The sequence below is a fragment of the Channa argus genome, chromosome 2, assembly GCF_033026475.1.
Source record: "Channa argus isolate prfri chromosome 2, Channa argus male v1.0, whole genome shotgun sequence".
In the NCBI taxonomy this organism is placed as follows: domain Eukaryota; kingdom Metazoa; phylum Chordata; class Actinopteri; order Anabantiformes; family Channidae; genus Channa; species Channa argus.
In genome coordinates this window covers 223042-242363 of record NC_090198.1, presented here as the reverse complement: position 1 = coordinate 242363, position 19322 = coordinate 223042, and the positions used below count along the sequence as shown (strand labels likewise).

The window sequence follows — 19322 nt, the reverse complement described above, 5'->3', positions numbered from 1 at the left end:
ATTTACTAAATCATAAGAATGTATTATTATTCAATGTGCTCAGCCAAAGGTTTTACATTTATTATTTAGTCAATGGTCAATCGATTTCTGTATTTGTCCAGAGCTTTACTCAACCTATAGTTGCACCTACTGTATAAGATGCACTATCACACTCATATTGTATATTGTCTGGACTGGCTGCTGTGAGAGAAATTTCAAGATCTAGGTAACACCGTTTCACTGTTTTCACACTTCTGGCAGACCCAGTATCATACTGGCTTACACCAGTGCTTCCTCACCTATCCAGTCTATCTCAGGGCCAACACAGAGAAACACACACAAACAACCATTCACAGGCAATTTAGAGTCACCAATTTACCAAACATGCATGTTTTTGTACTGTGGGAGGAAGAGAAGATGCAAACTCAATAGAGAAAGGCCACAGCGACTGTGGCGCGGGAAGGTAGAGCAGTTGTCCACCAATCTCACAGTTGTTGGTTCCCAATCCCAATTAGACTTTTGAGTGAGATGTAGTCATAAGCATGTTTTTGTGTGATCAGCTTGACAATCCCGGGCTCCTCCGGTCACAAGTTGAAGTGTCCTTGAGCAAGACACCGTACCCCAACTTAGTTGCTCCCGGTGAGTGTTGGCCAGCTGCATTGCAGCTCCCCCATCGGTGTGTGAGTGTGTGTGATTGTGAGTGTGAATGGGTGAATAGGAACCAGCGTAAAGCGCTTTGAGTGCCAATAGTTAGAAAAGTGCTATATAATTGCAGAACATTTACAGCCAGCAGGATATAACCACTCTTTAGATCTCTACACTGGCTTCCTGTAGCTGCTCGCATCAGGTTCAAAGCTCTGTCTCTTGCTTACAGGGTGGTTAACTCGACAGCTCCCGCTTACCTCAACTCACTCATTCAAGTCTACAATCCTTCCTGCCCTCTGCGGTCTGCCAACGAACGACGTCTGGTGGTCCCACCACCACATAGAAGACACCAAGCGAAACTGTTTAGCGCAATGATCCCACGATGGTGGAACGAGCTACCAAACTCTGCACGTTCAGCTGACTCTCTCCCAATATTCAAAAAACTGCTGAAAACTGAACTCTTCCGCATCTTTCTATGCACTTAAATCTCTTTATAAAAAAAATAATAAAAAAAAACCATTCTGCTCTCATGCACTTGCATCTCGTGAACTGTGAAGACTTTTCTGATAGGACTTTGCTTTGATGTTTTCTCCTTGACTTAGATTTTTGCTGCCTTGTACCTCACTTGTAAGTCGCTTTGGATAAAAGCGTCTGCAAAATGACTAATTGTAAATGTAAATGTAAAGGTGAAAGTAACACTATATTAAACAATGAAATGTTGTTTAATGTCAAAGCAAAATGGTCTCAGTTCATTTCCACACAAAAATATTTGAATTTTTAAATTGAAGCAATATTTGTTGAGTTGCAGGTCAGGACTGATTTTCTACACAGCCGGGTTACTGTTATTGAACTTGATGGGAAACTTGTTCCACAGAATTCCACAAATAAAAAGTAGAACAATATTACAATAAGGTTGATTGGCTCAGATGCGGACACAAAGGGTTGTGTCATTTACTGTCCCGACTGGAGGCAATAAACAATTGGACCAGCTGCAGGGGACCATCTGTTGTTCATACCCACACACACAAACACACACGCACATGCACACAAACACACTATACTAAACACATAATATAATACATACATAAATATACTATACTATTAATGTGATGACACTTATTGATATAACCACCGTAAAAGTCACCCTAGGGACTGTAATGCAGAAAGGTGGAGCAGTTATCCACCAATCTCACAGTTGTTGGTTCAATCCACGGCTCCTACAGTCACATGTCAAAGTGTCCTTGAGCAAGACACTGAACCCCAACTTAGTTGCTCCTGGTGAGCATTGGCCAGCTGCATAGGTATGTGATTGTGAGTGTGAATGGGTAAAATAAGAAGCAGTGTAAAGCGCTTTGAGTGCCAATAGGTAGAAAAGTGCTATATAAGTGCAGAACATTTACCATTTAAACCTGTGCCTTGAACAAGTTATGACCGCCCAAAATGTCCTCTCTTTGTAAAGAAAATACTTTTCTTGGTCCTCACTAAGGCTTAGGTGTTTCTCTTTAAATAAAATATGTGTCAGCAGTTAGTGAATATTAGTTTGTCTGGCTCACAGCAGTGAACGTTACATCATTGATTGATTATTCTTAAAATTTTATGCATTTTTAAATGCCCAGTCTTCATGGGCTTACAAGATACCAATATACAAAAATAGCCTGTCCCATAATTTAAAAAACATTTTGTCTTCTTGTTTAGGCTTCAGACATACATTGTGCCACCTTGGAAATACTATTGTCAAACAACCATTTCACCTTTTTATCACCAGAACATAAGATATATTTTTATTTACAGACCTTTCTTTAAAACAACAGCATGACTGACAACAATTGCTCATTAGTGCTGTTGTGTAGCATACATACAACCATGGCTGTGCAGCATCCAGGAGACCAACTTAGGCAGCCACAATATCTCATTTTGGGTGGACATTAAAATACTAATGGACCTATAATGAACGTAAGTGAATTTAAATAATCTCAGCCTTCCATTCATGTTGAGTCACTGTTCAGTCTTGCTATTGTTAAAGATGACTGGTGGTGATAAGAAAATAAAGACACCTTCACACACCTTTAATAGGTTTATCCCTTATCACTGGAGTCACAATGTGATAAAGCAAAGCAAACAAAATAACTCAGAAGAGCATGTTGTAGTCTTTGTTTATCAAAAGCTATGTATTCATTATATGAGTCTACTATACCCAAACATCTAAATCAGATTTGATAGTTGTGGGTGTTCCTACTTAAAGCTTGAATAATGGCGAAACTTCAATCTGAGTCTCTGAGCCTGAAAAGATAGAACCTTTCCTTGACATGTAAAATCTAACTACATCTACTGAAATACAGGACATACTGTGACTGTTCAAATGTTAAAAATTACCTTAAAATTACTAATTTAGCATGCACTTTAAAAGTGAGAAACTTCGACATGTGACCAGAGGAGCCGGAGATTGAACCAACAACTGTGAGATTGGTGGACAACTGCTCTACCTTCCTGCGCCACAGTTGAAGTCAAAGCATTGACACCATTGTTTGTTGATGGCTGCTATGCCTTCCCTCCATCAGTACATGGGTTTTTGTGCTTTATTAAAGAATATCATTGGTTCTCAATTGGCATTTTTTCTTTTTCTTAGTGATAGAGATTTTACTTTTTTTAAACTTTTTCAACGTTTCCATTGGTGTTCTGCTACACTTGATAAAGTTGCACAATGAAAAACAACAACATGCAGCTATTTAAAAATGAAGCAATGACCAGGACCACACTTTATTATTAATAAAAAAACAAACCAAGTCAAATTAAAGTATCCATTTTAGTTTGAGATCAGGCCATGTTAAATGAGTGGTTAGCACTGCCACCTCACAGCTAGAAGGTTACCGGTTCAGGTCCAGAAAGGCTGAGGCCTTTCTGTGTAGAGTTTGTTCTCCCTGTGCTTGCGTGAGATTCCTCCAAACATTCTTCACATAGTCCAAACAGATACACGTTAGGTTAATTGACTGTAGGTGTGAATGTTTGTCTGTCTATGTCTCTCTGTATTGGAGAATTTTGTTAGTTATTAAATAAATCTGGAGTAGACGTGTCCAAGTCTCAAAATCAGTACTTCAATATGATTAAAGAATGTGAAGTGGTACTTTTACTTGTAGTGGAGTATCTTTGTAAGCAATTGATGTTCCTTATATTAGCCCTTTGGTGAACCAGGGACCATGGAAATAAATGGGATATAGGGCAAGACCAGCAGCTGCTGAATGAATCACAGTGCACTATGCACACAGTGTGCAGCTATGGGAATGCCACTCCCTCACCTGCAACATTAACACCTTGTCCCCAGTATAAAAAGTTGAACCTCCCACCGACCTTTCTCAGTGTTCCTGTGGAGAAGCAAATGGCTATGGCCAAAGAGTGGTTGCTATGGCTGATGCTGTCTGCAATCGTTGGCGTCTGGCACACCGGTACATACATTATACTCCATTAGGCAACCTGACAAAACCACTAACAGGGTTTTAACAGTTCAAATGTTTACCTGTGGACTACAGCAAAGCTGAGCCTTATTGTGTTTTAATGTAGTTTGACATTTCATTATTATTACTTGACAAATAACTGTGATTTCTTTCAACAGAAGCAAAATCTGCGGTAAACGGGTTCTCGTCCATGTCCCATATTGCTAAAGAGATTGAAGGTAAGCATGTTAAGTGTTGGTAGTAACCATAAACTTCTTGGTTTCTTAAGAAGGCAATGTGTGAACATTTATTTGTGTGGAGATTATTGTGGCTTTGGTGAAATCATGTCCTGATTTGCCTTTGTAGGTGTGCGTTCCATCCACAATGGGCAGGTTTGCAGTACGTGGGGCAACTTCCACTTCAAGACCTTTGATGGCGATGTTTTCCAGTTGCGCTCCACTTGCAACTATGTCCTGACTTCTTCATGCAGGAGCAGTTACAAGGATTTCAACATCCAGATGAGAAGACAGGAGACTAACAGTCACCCCACCATCAAAAACATCATTATGAAGCTGCAGGGCTCAGTGGTGGAGCTCTCCAAGGGCTTGGTGCGCATTGATGGCGAAACGTAAGTTTGCTCTAAAAACGATATAAACTATAAACAATATACGTTTTCCACTCTGCTTACATTATTAGGGAGATGCCATAGCAGCTTCAGTATGTTACTTCTATTTGTGGCGTTTTTTTAAACACTGCAGTAACACTGTGTAACTTAGTTAATAAATTAAAGTTGATTAAAGTTGATTTTTACAATTGTCTGTTTTGGTAGAGTTTTTTGCAGGCACTCATGCTACAGAAATGAAAATCTTTAGGGTCGACTGTGGCGCAGGAAGGTAGAGTGGTTGTCCACCAATCTCACAGTTGTTGGTTCAATCCACCGGTCACATGTCGAAGTGTCCTTGAGCAAGACACTGAACCCCAGCTTAGTTGCTCTCGATGAGTGTTAGACACCAGCATAGCAGCTCCCCCACTGGTGTATGAGTGTGTGTGATTGTGAGTGTGAATGGGTGAATTAGAAGCAGTGTAAAGTGCTTTGAGTGCCAATAGGTAGAAAAGCGCTTTATAAATGCAGATCATTTACAACACTCAAAATTAAAGACATTGGGAAAATGCAATAGGCTACTTTCAGTATCTCCCTTTGACTCTAGGAGCAGAAAGTTCAATAATGGGACTACTTTTCATTTTTCAGAGTCACTTTACCATTCAGTCAAGCAGGAGTGTTCATAGAGAAAAGCCCCACCTACATCAAAATCAAAGCAAACCTGGGATTGGTTGCTATCTGGAATGAGGAAGACTCATTTCTGGTAAAATTATATGTATAAATTATATATATAAGTGACAAGCATGTGTAGCTGTGTTATATGTGCGACATGGTTTCTTCCAGGTGGAACTAGATCTGAAATACAAGAATCAAACCTGTGGTCTTTGTGGAGACTTTAATGGGGTCCAGCTCTACAATGAGTTCTACAGCCATGGTACTCTTTGATCCTTTCTGCTAACCTCAGCCCATAGGGCATTGCCACAGAACTGAAGACAGTCTCTGTAAATGTAATTCTAACAGGTGTGAAAATATCTCCCATGGATTTTGCCAACTTCTGGAAAATGGATGGGCCAACTGAAAACTGCTTTGACCACACATCAGAATCTTCACAAAGCTGCAATAACATGGTGAGAATTCATTTCATTATGTGGAAGTCATAATCAAAACTAATTGTTCCAGTCAATGCTGAAAACTTCATCCAGTGACTGACCAACAGCCCCTTATAGTTAGAGTCAAAACAATTTGTGTCCAGGTAAACAGCCACCACCGGAAGGAATTGCCTCTGGATAATGTAGATGGTCTTTGTTACAATATATTACTGCAAAATAAATGTATTGCTTGTCTCCCTGTCCTTTAGAAACCACTATGTGAGCAGATCCTTACTGGACCGGCCTTCAACAGCTGTCACAGTCTGCTGGATGTTGTCTCCTTCACTTCTGCCTGTGCTACAGACCTCTGCCACTGTGGCGATGGCATAGATAACCATAGAGACGCATTTTGCCTGTGCAACACTGTGTCTGAATTCTCCAGACAGTGTGTCCATGCTGGTGGCAAACCAGGCAACTGGAGAACCAAAGAACTCTGCTGTGAGTACAGTTTAACAGTCATATAAAATTGTGTTTAAATATTAAATCCCTTGATCTAAAGACAGAAACACAAAAAATCAAACTAAAGTTGGAAGAAATTCTAAACTACACTGAGCAACATAACATAAAAGATGCAATAAAAATGCTTCAGTCATTAAGTATTCATTAAGGCAGTCAGAATTTTCCGCCTTTAAAATGTGTTGTCATGTTCAGATGTTAATTAAACAGGTACAGAATACAGTGTATATTTTACACATTGTGCAGTTTGTGCCTTTCCTCCTTTGATGTTTAGTGAGAAAGTGGAGTTTAAGGGTTAATTAACGCAAGTTAATTTATTATTTGTAGATTGTTGTATTCATATATAGTAATTAGGGCTGTCAGTGTTAAAACAATTAGAACCATACTAGTTTTTTTTTTGCAGCTTATAATAACCAGTGCAGGGCTTGATAGTGCAAGTGGCTTTAAGTAGCAATGCTGTCCTACTCTCACTATTGTATTTGCTCTTGAGGAATGCAGTGAGTGAGAACCCTAATGAAGTTACAGTTATAGTGTTTATCATGCAGTTTCTCTGCTCTCTGTGTCTGACAAAGGGTGGGGCTCAGCTCCTCCACAAACACACTAACATCAATCATTGGCGCAACTGTGGTGTAGAGCCATCGTCCACCAATCTTGCAGTTCTTGGTTTGATCCCCAACTCCTCTGGTCATGTAGAAGTGTCCTTGAGCAAGACACTGATCCCCAACTTAGTTGCTTACAGTGAGTGTTGGCCAGCTTCATAGCAGCTCCCCTATCAGTGTATGAGTCTGTGTGTGATTGTGAGTGTGAATGGGTGAATAAGCAGCAGTGCCAATAGATAGAAAAGCCCTATATAAGTGCAGACCATATACCATTTAGACTTATTTATCACACACAATAATAAATGCGCAAGTGGACCCTGTGCAGGCTAGACTAAACCAATTGGCCTCTTTGCTCTGAAGGTGTGTGTGCAGTCCCCACAGATCAGAAAGACACAAAGAGCTGAAGCTGGAGGCGTGTAATGTTTACAAGGCACTGATATTTGGTCTGGTGCTATGACTAAATATCATGTTTTAAACATGGGAAAATTAATGTATTTCATTTATGGGATTTTTAAGTTTGAATCTGATATAAACCTGATAAAAATCCAAACATTAACATATAAATTATTGTAGCAAATGTTCTGCACTCATATAGCGCTTTTCTACCTATTGGCACTCAAAGCACTTTACACTGATCTCATTCACCCATTCGCACTCACAATCACACACTGATGGGGGAGCTGCTATGCATCTGGACAACACTCACTGGGAGCAACTACTTCGAGATATTACCAGCAGAGCTGGGGTTCAAACCAACAACTGCGAGATTGGTGGATGAGTGCTTTACCTTCCTGCGCCACAGTCGCAGTAGTTTTATTTCATAAACTCAGCCTGTTCATTTCTCAATAAAAACTAATTAATAACCAAAACTGTGTTTTTGAACAGTATTTAAAAAATATAGGAGTCAGATCCACTCCAAAAGGCATCTCATCATGAAGCCGTGGTCCAACTGCTGTTTAATTCCTAGGACTTTCAGGGAGATCAGGGATTTGATGAAGGGAGAAGAATATTAACACTTGAAAAGTGTCCCTTTCCAATAAATTCTGAGTAGAAAAAACTGTGCAATTAATTTACGATCCATTCATTAAATATGGACAGTCCTGTAATTAATTGGAATTTAAATTATTATTTGCTTTATTATCAGCTCTAATATCAATATATTTTATTTTACAGTCGCTTACACACCTAGTGCCTCATTAACCAAACAGTGATATCACACTAAATGAACGGTCATCCTTAACATGTTTGAACTGGGGGCAGGCCATATTCAGCAGCCAAAAACAGGTCACAGAGATCATATAAGTCAAGTTGCATTAAAAAACCTGTGTATTTACAGGGAAGTCATGTCCTCATGAAATGCACTACAGCGAGTGTGGAAGTCCCTGCACTGATACTTGTTCCAATCCAGAGGCCAGTCAAACTTGTGACAGCCACTGTATCGATGGATGCTTCTGCCCAGCAGGTAAAGCATAGTGACTCACACTGTACAAATGTACAATTGCATTGCATGTACACAACGTATTTCACTACAATAACACTTTGGTTGCTTTCAGGCATGGTGCTGGATGATTTAAATGGGAAAGGTTGTGTCCCACTGAGCAAATGCTCCTGCACTTACAACAGTAAAAATTACAGACCTGGAGAGTCATACTCCAATAACTGCAAAAAATGGTATGATATACAGTATGGCAGTTAAAGAAAAACTCAGTATTATGGAAATATATGCGTTTGATTAAAAAAACTTATTAAGAAAACTATTATGTTTTATCAGTGTGTCCAGAGTGTGTTAAGCATAGTTAAGCCTAGTATGTAAAGTAATGGCTTAAAGATAGTTGGACATTGCTAAATCAACTGTCCACTTGCAAGTAAGATTGATTTTTGTGTCCCAATAGCGTGTGTGAGAATGGCCAGTGGACATGTGTGGAGGAGAACTGTTCAGGAACGTGCTCTGTGGAGGGGGGAGCACACATCAATACATTTGATGGAAAGGTCTATACCTTTCATGGGGACTGCTCCTACATTCTGGCTAAGGTACAATACACCATCACCACACAAGTACACAGGTAAAAATGCACATCACCAAAATACAAACCCAAAGAGGTATTGGCTCCAGCCTCCTGCAACTCTTATGAGTGGTTAAAGATATGGGATGGATATGTTTAGAGCTGTGGAGGCATGTACTGTATGTGATCTCTGTAACATCCCATATACAGTGGCAAAAACAAGTGTTGGCATTGTTTCCCATTTTCTGGTTTTCTGGATAAAGTAATCACTACATGTGATTTGAGTTTCACAAAAATCACAAATATCAACAAAAATCTTAATTCTAAGCTAATAAAACACATTTATGATCATGAACATTCATGATCTGAAATGTCTTTATTGTACACACCCGTTAATTATACTAAGTGATGGTGGGAGATATAATGGCACCACTAGGCTTATGTCACTAAACGTCAAGGTGCTTTTTTTAGCAGCATCAGGTGATGAAGACCTGCAATCGAGAGATGTTGATTTTCATGTAGCAGGAAAGGGTTACAAAGTAATCTTCAACACATTAGATATTCATCAGTCCACAGTTAGACATATTGTCCATAAATAGATACAATTTAATATTGGGGAATTGTGACATTCTGCATTGAGGCACAATGTAGAATGATGAGTGAGATAAAAAAGAACCCTTTATGAATCAACAAAATGCAAACATCATTGATTAGACATAATATGTAGCCATATTTTTAGGTTGTCTGGTCTAACTGGCTCTCTTGAGGTTACAGCATCTAGAGCATCTGTATTGGGTTGAGGTCTGGGCTCTGACTGGTCCACTGCAGCAGTGGTCAGATCTTGATTCTCTGAAGTCATTATGAGCATTTTCCCAGTAGTGTTGTGGAGTGTCACGGTGGTCTTTGGCAAACCTGTCTTTTGGAGAGCGATGGCTTCCTCTATGGTGTCCTGTCGCGTATGTCATGTCTGTTCAATGTTTTCTTAAGGGTTGATTCATAAACAGTGATAGGCGGCCTGGTGGCTTACTGGAAGAGTAATGAGTCAGGATGCAGAAAGCCTCTCGGATTCGTTTTTACCACACTGTTGTATACCAGTTTAAGAACATAGATTAAAACAACAGGAATGTGGAATCAGTCTGGAAGTAGGCGGAAATAGTCTGCAACTACTTTTTACTAAAACTATTATGATTATTACTACTACTAGTAAAATCAATATTACCACTACTGCAATAAAAGTATTGTTAGTGGTGCTAATAGTACCCTGCCACGTTTTTGCTCTTATTGTTTTCCCTCTGCACTGCTCTTTGCAGATATGTTTTCTCCATGCAATAGCAGTTCATTCGTTTTCTGACTTTTTTTTAGGAATGCAATGGAACCAGGTTTGTGGTACTAGGAGAACTGGTGCAGTGTGGACTGACTGAAAGTGAAACCTGCCTCAAGTCTGTCACCTTAGGATTGTCTGGAGGGGCTAATGTGAGTATGATACTTGATCCTTGAAGAAAATAGACATCTTATATAGATTAACCTTTATCTATATATAGTATAATGTGATCAATGTGTTATATGACTTCATGTGTATTTAGCATTTTCTGTAAAAACAAAGGAGAATAAATAGAAAAGAAAGCCTGCATTTCCAAACAAACCTCTGCTGGTGCCTGACGGAAAAACAGTCCAAATGCAAAAAAACAAACATAAGATCTGCACACTAAGCTTTCTGCACTGTCAGTTCCTGACAATAATCTGTGTTAGATCGTTGCTTGATCATTAAACTTGCCCGGAGCATGAAGCGCAGTGGATGGAACTTCTGTTTGTGTTTTGCCCAAGTAAAAAAATGTTTTAGTTTTAATTCTCGATTAGAAGTTTGGTAAGCACAGTTTTCCATTGCATAGCCCAAAAGAGAGTTATAAATTCTATTTCCAGATAGCCATTGATTTCAGTTTATTTTACTATGTAGTTTAAACAAACTAGCATCTTGGAACTCGATTAAGTTAGGTAGTCAATCAGGTTTGTATGCATTTTTTGATCGTGATGCAATTACTCCTGAACATACATTCTGACAGTAAAAGTTTCACTAATAACATGTCTCAAATAAAGGTGATCACCATCCAGCCCAATGGCAAAGTTTTTGTGAATGGCATCTTCGCTCAGTTACCATTTGCAGCTGGTGAGCAACCCTCCACAGTACAGTCTTCACCTTAGACAATCTTACATATAGAACAAGACGTAGTGTAAATGTAAATACCCATTCGCACTCACAATCACACACACACACTTAAACACCAATGGGGGAGCTGCTATACAGGGGCCAACACTCACTGGGAGCAATTAAGTTGGGGTTCAGTGTCTTGCTCAAGGACACTTTGAAATTTGACTGGAGGTGCAAGGTATCAAACAAACAACTGCAGGATTGGTGGACGACTGCTCTACCTTACTGTGCCACAGTCACCACACAGTGTGGCCACATGGGCTGTTTAATTCTGTAGTGAAACACTATAAAACACTCCACCATAAATCTGACACATTTGTTCAGTTACTTGTTGCATCACACACATTATGATGTAATGTTTGAGGGTAAGATAAAATGCACTCAAAACATAGGTAAGGGTGTAGCATGGTGCTGGGAACAACATGAGCAATGTCTGTTTGGTCAGTGACTAATCTTTCTTTTAACCCTTAGCTGGGATCTCTGCCATCAGAGCATCATCTTTCTACATACTGGTCCAGACGTCTGTTGGTGTTCTTTTGGAAGTGCAACTTCAGCCAGTCATGCAGCTCTACATGACAGTGAACACTGACTACAAAGCCAAGACCTGTGGTTTGTACACTAAAATAATTTAAATGTGATTTTAGAATATAGACGATAGGTGTTCAACACAGCACTAAGTCATTCCACAGACAGCATACCCACTGTTTTAATGGTTATAAAAGGAATCGGTGTTATTATTAGAACATACTATATTCAATGTTCTCTATTTAAAAACATTATTTTAAAGTAACACAAGTATAAACATTGGGAATACTACTCACTATAACACAATGATAAAGCACAACAAAAAGTTAGCAATTGTATTGAGAACCTTACAGACATCCTACAATTTATAGCCTATCTGAGAAATGGTACTTTAAAAAGGTTTTTCTAATCACAGGTGGCTTGAAATGTTAATAAACTAGAGACTTTGTATCATTTATTATAATTTATGAACCTGCCAAAGAGGATTAACTCACTTTAAAACAGGGGCATGTATGCAGGTAGAACTCTGGTCTCTAACTCTACCAGCAACTGGAGTACACTTCCAGCCAGCATATTTAGTTCAGCAGTCTCTTTCATCTCAATAACATACTCTCATAGCAATGGCAATTCTAAATCATGCAACAAATAAAAGTCTCACACCACTGTATCCTTAAAAGATCTGTTGCGGTCTGCCTGCAGGTCTGTGTGGGAACTTCAACAAGAACCAAGCTGATGACTTTCTCAAGCTCAGTGGTGTTCAAGATGCCACGGCAGCTGGGTTTGTCAACAGCTGGAAGACACATGGTAGTTGCCCAGATATTAAGAGTAACTTTGAGAAACCATGCAGTCTCAGTCTGGATAATGGTAGGTCTGACTTATTTAGATTCTTTATTATGACTGTTGCTGATCAGTGCCTCTGATGCAGATCTTTATCTGTTGATGACAGAAAAGTATGCCCAGCACTGGTGCTCCATGTTGAGTAATCCTCAGGGAGTGTTTGCCTCTTGTCATCCAGAAATCAGCCCTGAACCTTACAAAGACGTAAGTCTCACAACTACAAGTTTAAATTTTTTCTGTGATCTGTACCCAGATCAGTCTCCAGACCTACAATATGACCTCATGGTGCCATTTATTTAATTTGCTTCCTCACAGAATTGCATGTATGACAGCTGTAACTGTGAGAAAAGTGAGGACTGCATGTGTGCTGCAGTCTCCTCCTATGTCCATGCTTGTGCAGCTGCAGGAATCAAGATCAACAACTGGAGGAACACAATCTGTGGTAAGCAGTAAAAATGAGTGTCATGCATGCCATTTGATTTGCATGTCACTAGCTTGTCCAAATGACCAATTGGATTCTTTTATTGGAGTATTAGAAAAAGTGCTAGTGAGCACTCTTTTTTTGTTAAACTAGGCTGCTCACACACAGTAGCAGCACCACTTCAAAAATTTCAGACAAATATGTTTATTGTTGGTGCAAACCTAGCTGTCATTAAGTAAAAGGTGGGATACACCCTGGACAGTCTATCTCAGCACTGACACAGAGAGACCTACAGTGACTGACAACCTCGCAACCTCGCTGACCATTGTTTTCGCACCTTTTCTCCTTCAAGTTCTCATGTTCATAGGTTGTTGTTTTTTTTTTTGTCCTGTCAGCTTATCAAGTACGTTCATTGTAGCCACAGCGGATCCTTAATCTGCATGTTGATTTGGCGCAGGTTTTGCTGCCCTTCCTGATGGAACCCTCCCAAATTTATAGGCTCGGGACTAGTACTGTGCATTTGGGGATGGGGATGGGCTGTTGGGGGTTCGGTGTCTTGTTAAGGGATAATTCGACGTGTGGTCTGCAAATTCATAATATTGCATCTATAGCCCCAGAAACCCTACATGAACATCTAAATGTTAGTTTGTCATAATTCGATTAAAGACAAATTAATTTAGGAATATGAACAATGAAACACAATATCATGAAATTATATAATGTGGACACCTTATAAATCTGGATAAAAATTTGTATTTGTATTATGCATATTTTGGTGCTGTTGGTTGTCAAAATGATTTCTCCCCTTGTGGCTATCAGGGCTTTTTTTGAACTCTTTGAGGACTGCACTTTACAAGAATTATTTCTTGCAGTGTCCACTTTTGTTGGCTTTTACAAATTTGTTATAATGCAAAGATTAATAATTTGACCAAAATAAGAACAGAAATAATTGCTTTTGCGTTGTTGAAACATGTATTTCCCTTTTATGGGGCGACTGTGGCGTAGGAAGGTAGAGCAGTCGTCCACCAATCTCGCAGTTAAAAATTCCATCTCTGGCTCCCTTCTTCTTATTCACCCATTCACACCCACACTAATACACTGTTGAGGGAGCAACTAAGTTGGGGTTCAGTGTCTTGCTCAACGACACTTTGACATGTGACTGGAGGAGCCGGGGATTGAACCAACAACTGCAAGATTGGTGGACAACCGCCCTACAGGGCGCCGCAGGGCCTACATAGTACTACATAGTACTGCATTGTTTATAGTAAGGTTTTAATTTAAACCAGCTGTCTAGAAGAAATGAAAAGAGCTTTTTACAATAAGTTATTAATGGACTTTATGTGATACACATAGAGTAAGAACACCCACATCAACCCAACCGCTCATACGCACAAACACACACAACATGTGTCATTAAAAGGAACAACATGTAAACACAACAGTGTTCAACAAGTATACATTCATCAGATTACACTGTTTATTACATACCTGAAACACCAACAGAAAATGAATCAAGCTAAATGGATCACCTTTGGCTGTAGTGACTCAACCCATAATAGAGATTCTAATGCATGCACAGAAACTCCACTGGAGGGCAGTATCAGACTAATAGTGGCATGTTTCAAAATGCTTACGTTTATTTTTACGCCACTGTTCAAAAAGGGAAATTTGAAATGTTGATGATATGTTTGCTTTCTAAAAATATACTACTGTGTTTTGTAATAGTTTATAACAAAGTGCTTTATGTACTAATTTTTGGAGTTGTATATCTTTGCTTCGTAAGCAGCTGGATGGCATTTGTACAAAGTACAGTGGTGCAAATTTACCAACCAAAACAGTACAGGGTATTAGGGCATCCCCTAAAAAGCCTGCATTTATCCCAAAATGCTGCATCAAGAGTGCTGACTGGAATTAGCAAGAGAGATCATATTTCAAATTCACTAGCTTCTTCCCATAAAATCTAGAATAGCAATTAAAACCCTGCTTCTTACATATAAAGCTCTGAATGGTCAGGCTCCATCATATATTGAAGACCTCATAGCACCATATCAGCCCAGTAGACCACTTTGATCTCAGAATGTAGCCTTACTTGTGGTTCCCAGAATTTCCAAAAGTAGAATGGGAGGCAGAGCCTTTAGCTATCAAGCTCCTCTCCTGTGGAACCAGCTCCCAGTTCAGATTCAGGAACCAGTAACCCTATCTACTTTTAAGTCTAGGCTTAAAACCTTCATCTTTAATAAAGATTATTGTTAGTTAGCTACTTTCCTCCTCTTGTCCCTCTCTCCTCTCCTCTCAGCCCACAGTTGTCACCACTGCATGACATTAAGTCTGTGTTTTCTCCAGTAGTTGTCTTTCTCTTTCTCTGTCTCCCTCTCTCTTCCCTTTCTGCAGGTGTCCCCGGCTTTAGAGCTGTGTGTTTTCCAGTGTGCAGCTACTGGTCCTACCAACCTGCCTGATGTTTTGTTGTTGCTTTTTATTGCTCTTTTCTTTTCTCTCTTCACTTTCCACTCACCCCAACTGGTCAAGCCAGATGGCTGCCCACTCTGAGCCTGGTTCTGCTGCAGGTTCCTTCCGTTAAAGGGAGTTTTTCCTCTTCACTGTTGCCTATGGCTTGCACAAGGGGAGATTGTTGCATTCTCTCTATACATCTTTAGGGTACTGAACTTTATTCTGTAAAGTGCCTTGAGATGATTTTGTTGTGAATTGGTGCTATATAAATAAAGTTGAATTGAATTGAATTAGAATACTACAGTACCACGCAAAGCAAATTTGCTTTTAGGAAAACACAAAACTGTTGTTTGCTGCTTGCACTGATTTGTTTCACCAAAAGAATAGGGATCATCATCAGCCATACCAGAAGTCAATATAGTCTGTGCATTGGTTGATTTTCCATAAAATTTCATGTTTAAATTTGGCACCTGTAGTGAGTGTGTAGTCTCACAGTTTGTATGGATTCTGTCCTGTGATCTCTGCAGGGAAATATGCTAATTCCTGCCCCAGCAACATGGTCTACTCCTACAACATCACATCCAACAGTCGCACATGCCACTGCATCAGCACCACAGATCTCAGCTGTTACTTCACTTTCCCTCCTATCGATGGCTGCATCTGTGCAGAGGGCACCTATCTGGATGACTCTGGGAAGTGTGTCCCATCTAAGGATTGCCCCTGTTATGACAAAGGCTCAGTGGTACCTCCTGGACAGGTTGTTAACAAGGAAGGAGTCATTTGGTATAAAAATAATATATTATACATTATACATTATCCCTCAGACATTTACATGTTATTTGGATGTGGTATGACATGTTATTATGACATAAATATTACACATTTTCCAATAAAATGTTTACCTCATACACGAAAAAGCATTTTGTGTAGCTCTAAACAGATCATAATTAACATTACTACCTAATTTTAGTGCCTTGTCAACCAATTTGACACATATTAACTGTTTTACAACTTTTTATATTTTTAAATTACACACAGTATAGATTGCAAATATTTTTTGCCTATTTTTCCATAAGCACCTGTAAGGAAGGCAAGCTCAACTGCATTGGGGAGCCTTTTATACAGCCATGTAAGTAACATGATACAGAATCACTATATAATTAGTGTCCTTAATGTGATATTTTGGAATGGCCTGTGACAGTTCCTTGTAAGACTTTAAATATGCAATTTACAGCACAAATGGTAGAATTTAATAATTTGTGGTTTAGAGACTTTGGCACAGAAATGTAAGCAAATTAATTAATTGGATAAAATGAGGTGTGTTCATGTAAAAATGCTTATCAAGATCATGTCAGATCATGTTATTGTCTTTTCTTGATAGCCTGTGCTCCTCCAATGGTGTTCTTCAATTGCTCTGCCAATGGTCCAGCTGCAAAAGGATCTGAGTGTGAGAAGAGTTGCAACACATTAGATATGACCTGTGTAAGTCACTTTTTATCAATAAAGAAGATTTTACAGGCAAAAATGAATAACCCATTTATATCTAAGAACAAAAATTTTGATAATCTGAGGTCTGAGGTAAAGTAAAAAATGTTTTCATATAACTGAATTGTAAGTTCGTAAGTTTTTCTCCAGGTGACCACAGGGTGCATCTCTGGTTGTATGTGTCCATCTGGGATGGTGTCTGACAATAAAGGAGGGTGTATCAAACCAGTGGCTTGTCCCTGTGTTCATAACAGCATCACCTACCAGCCTGGGGAAACTGTGAAGGTGGACTGCAACACCTGGTAATTGAATAACAAGTAAAATTAGATGTTCAACGCAAGAAAGATGTGGCCACTTTTTTTTTTTTTTTTTAGTTACACCCATACATCTGCAACTCACATGTATTAACATAAATATGTATTTTATTACAAACCCAGTGTCATCTAAACTGTGTCTGTTTACAGCACTTGTGAAGATAGAAAATGGAAGTGCACTACCAAACAGTGTGATGGAACATGCTCTGTGTATGGTGCTGGACACTACATGACTTTTGATCAGAAACGCTTCAACTTTGATGGCAGCTGTGAATACATCCTCACTCAGGTACAAATAAACCCACAGTCAGTGAGCAGAATAATGGAACTGAAGTGAATTTTAAGTCAAGAATGAAGAACTAGCAGTCCCAAAATCAACTGGGTATATACTATTCAGATCAATATAATAAAAGTAAGCCCAATAATGTCTAAACTCAGACAAAACTGAATTTATTGTATTTGCGCCCAAACATCAGAAATATGATGTCCAAACATATCGTTACTCTAGATGGCATAAGTCTGGCCTCCAGTACTGCAAGGAACCTTGGAGTTATTTTTGACCAGGATTTGTCCTTTACCTCACACATAAAACAAATCTCTAGAACAGCCTTCTTCCACCTACAGAACATTGCCAAATTAGGAGCATCCTCTCTCAAAGTGATGCCGAAAAACAAGTCCATGCATTTGTTACTTCTAGGTTGGACTATTGTAATTCCCTACTTTCACGATGCCCAGTAACTCCCTAAAGAGCCTGCAATTAATCCGAAATGCTGCATCAAGAGTGCTGACTGGAACTAGCAAGAGTGATTATATTTCACCTTCACTAGCTTCTCTCCATTGGCTTCCCATTAAATCTAGAATAGAATTTAAAATCCTGCTTCTTACATCATATATAGAAGACCTCATAGTACCACATCATCCCAGTAGACCACTTCGATCTCAGAATGCAGGCCTACTTGTGGTTCCCAGAATTTCCAAAGGTAGAATGGGAGGTAGAGCCTTTAGCTATCAAGCTCCTCTCCTGTGGAACCAGCTCCCAGTTCAGATTCAGGAAGCAGACACCCTCTCTACTTTTAAATCTAGACTTAAAACCTTTCTCTTTAATAAAGCTTATAGTTAATTATACTCATGCTGCTATAGGCTTAGACTGCTGGGGGACCCACCTCCCCGATGTACTGAGCTCCTTTCCTCCTCTTGACCATCTCTCCTCTCATCTCACCCCACAATTGTCACCACTGTATGAAATTAAGTCTGTGTTTTCTCTCGTAGTTGTCTCTCTCCTTCTCTGTCTCCCTCTCTCTGTCCCTTTCTGCACTTGTCCCCGGCTTTGGAGCTGTGTGTTTTCCAGTCTGCAGCTACTGGTCCTACCAACCTGCCCAATGTTCTGTTGTTGCTTTTGTTGCTCTTTTCTTTTCTCTCTCCACTTTCCACTCACCCCAACCAGTCAAGGCAGATGGCCGTCCACCGTGAGCCTGGTTCCACTGGAGGTTTCTTCTGTTAAAGGGAGTTTTTCCTCTCTACTGTTGCCTAGGGCTTGTTCAAGGGGGAATTGTTGGGTTCTCTCTATACATCTTTATAGTTTTGACTTTATTCTGTAAAGTGCCTTGAGATGATTTTGTTGTGTATTGGTGCTATATAAATAAAGTTGAATTGAATTAATGAACAATCGTACCACATCTGTAACGCCAATGGATACATTCAATACATACAATAATACAATTTAATTATTTTGTCAGCCTGAAAAAAATTACAACAACAACAACCATAAACCACCATGTTAAGGTTTAATATGTTGTTAAACATTAAAAGGATAAACCAAACAGACAATGCTATTTGAATACAACAAACACAATAAACAAATGGTCAAATCAAAAAACTACATTGATATTACTATGTACATATGCATGTGTGTGTTCTTCCTCAGGATTACTGTGGCAGTGCTCAGACTAATGGAACCTTTAGAGTGATCACTGAGAATGTGCCATGTGGAACTACTGGAACTACATGCTCGAAGACCATCAAGATCTTTCTAGGGGTAAACACAATAATATACAATCAACATCAACATAAATCCTTTTTTAACTCACAGCAATATGAGAGTTATTGTTGTAATCATTACATCTTGATGTCTCCACCTTGTTCCCACCTCCCACTTAACAAGCCTATTTAGATCGAAGAAGCAGCTTGAATAAGTAGTGAAATGTTTTTTAAAAAAAAGCCCACTCAA

General features: G+C 39.3%; 1 protein-coding gene across 6 annotated transcripts in view; it reads left to right on the top strand.

Moving 5' to 3' along the window:
* The first annotated feature begins 3989 nt into the window (after nt 1–3989).
* The window catches only part of LOC137108597 (mucin-5AC-like), a 37868-nt gene continuing 22535 nt past the window's right edge, over nt 3990–19322 (top strand). For all 6 annotated transcript variants that reach the window (XM_067493405.1, XM_067493395.1, XM_067493388.1 and 3 more), the window contains exons 1-22: nt 3990–4064; nt 4232–4291; nt 4419–4680; nt 5302–5416; nt 5497–5587; nt 5674–5780; nt 6011–6239; nt 8193–8318; nt 8410–8527; nt 8749–8887; nt 10222–10332; nt 10954–11023; nt 11537–11674; nt 12290–12454; nt 12537–12631; nt 12743–12869; nt 15824–16079; nt 16373–16425; nt 16678–16778; nt 16932–17083; nt 17246–17384; nt 19020–19130. In XM_067493405.1, the coding sequence (XP_067349506.1) occupies nt 3998–4064; nt 4232–4291; nt 4419–4680; nt 5302–5416; nt 5497–5587; nt 5674–5780; nt 6011–6239; nt 8193–8318; nt 8410–8527; nt 8749–8887; nt 10222–10332; nt 10954–11023; nt 11537–11674; nt 12290–12454; nt 12537–12631; nt 12743–12869; nt 15824–16079; nt 16373–16425; nt 16678–16778; nt 16932–17083; nt 17246–17384; nt 19020–19130 (2832 nt within the window). In that variant the 5' untranslated portion in view covers nt 3990–3997. The remainder of the gene's footprint in view (nt 4065–4231; nt 4292–4418; nt 4681–5301; nt 5417–5496; nt 5588–5673; nt 5781–6010; nt 6240–8192; nt 8319–8409; nt 8528–8748; nt 8888–10221; nt 10333–10953; nt 11024–11536; nt 11675–12289; nt 12455–12536; nt 12632–12742; nt 12870–15823; nt 16080–16372; nt 16426–16677; nt 16779–16931; nt 17084–17245; nt 17385–19019; nt 19131–19322) is intronic.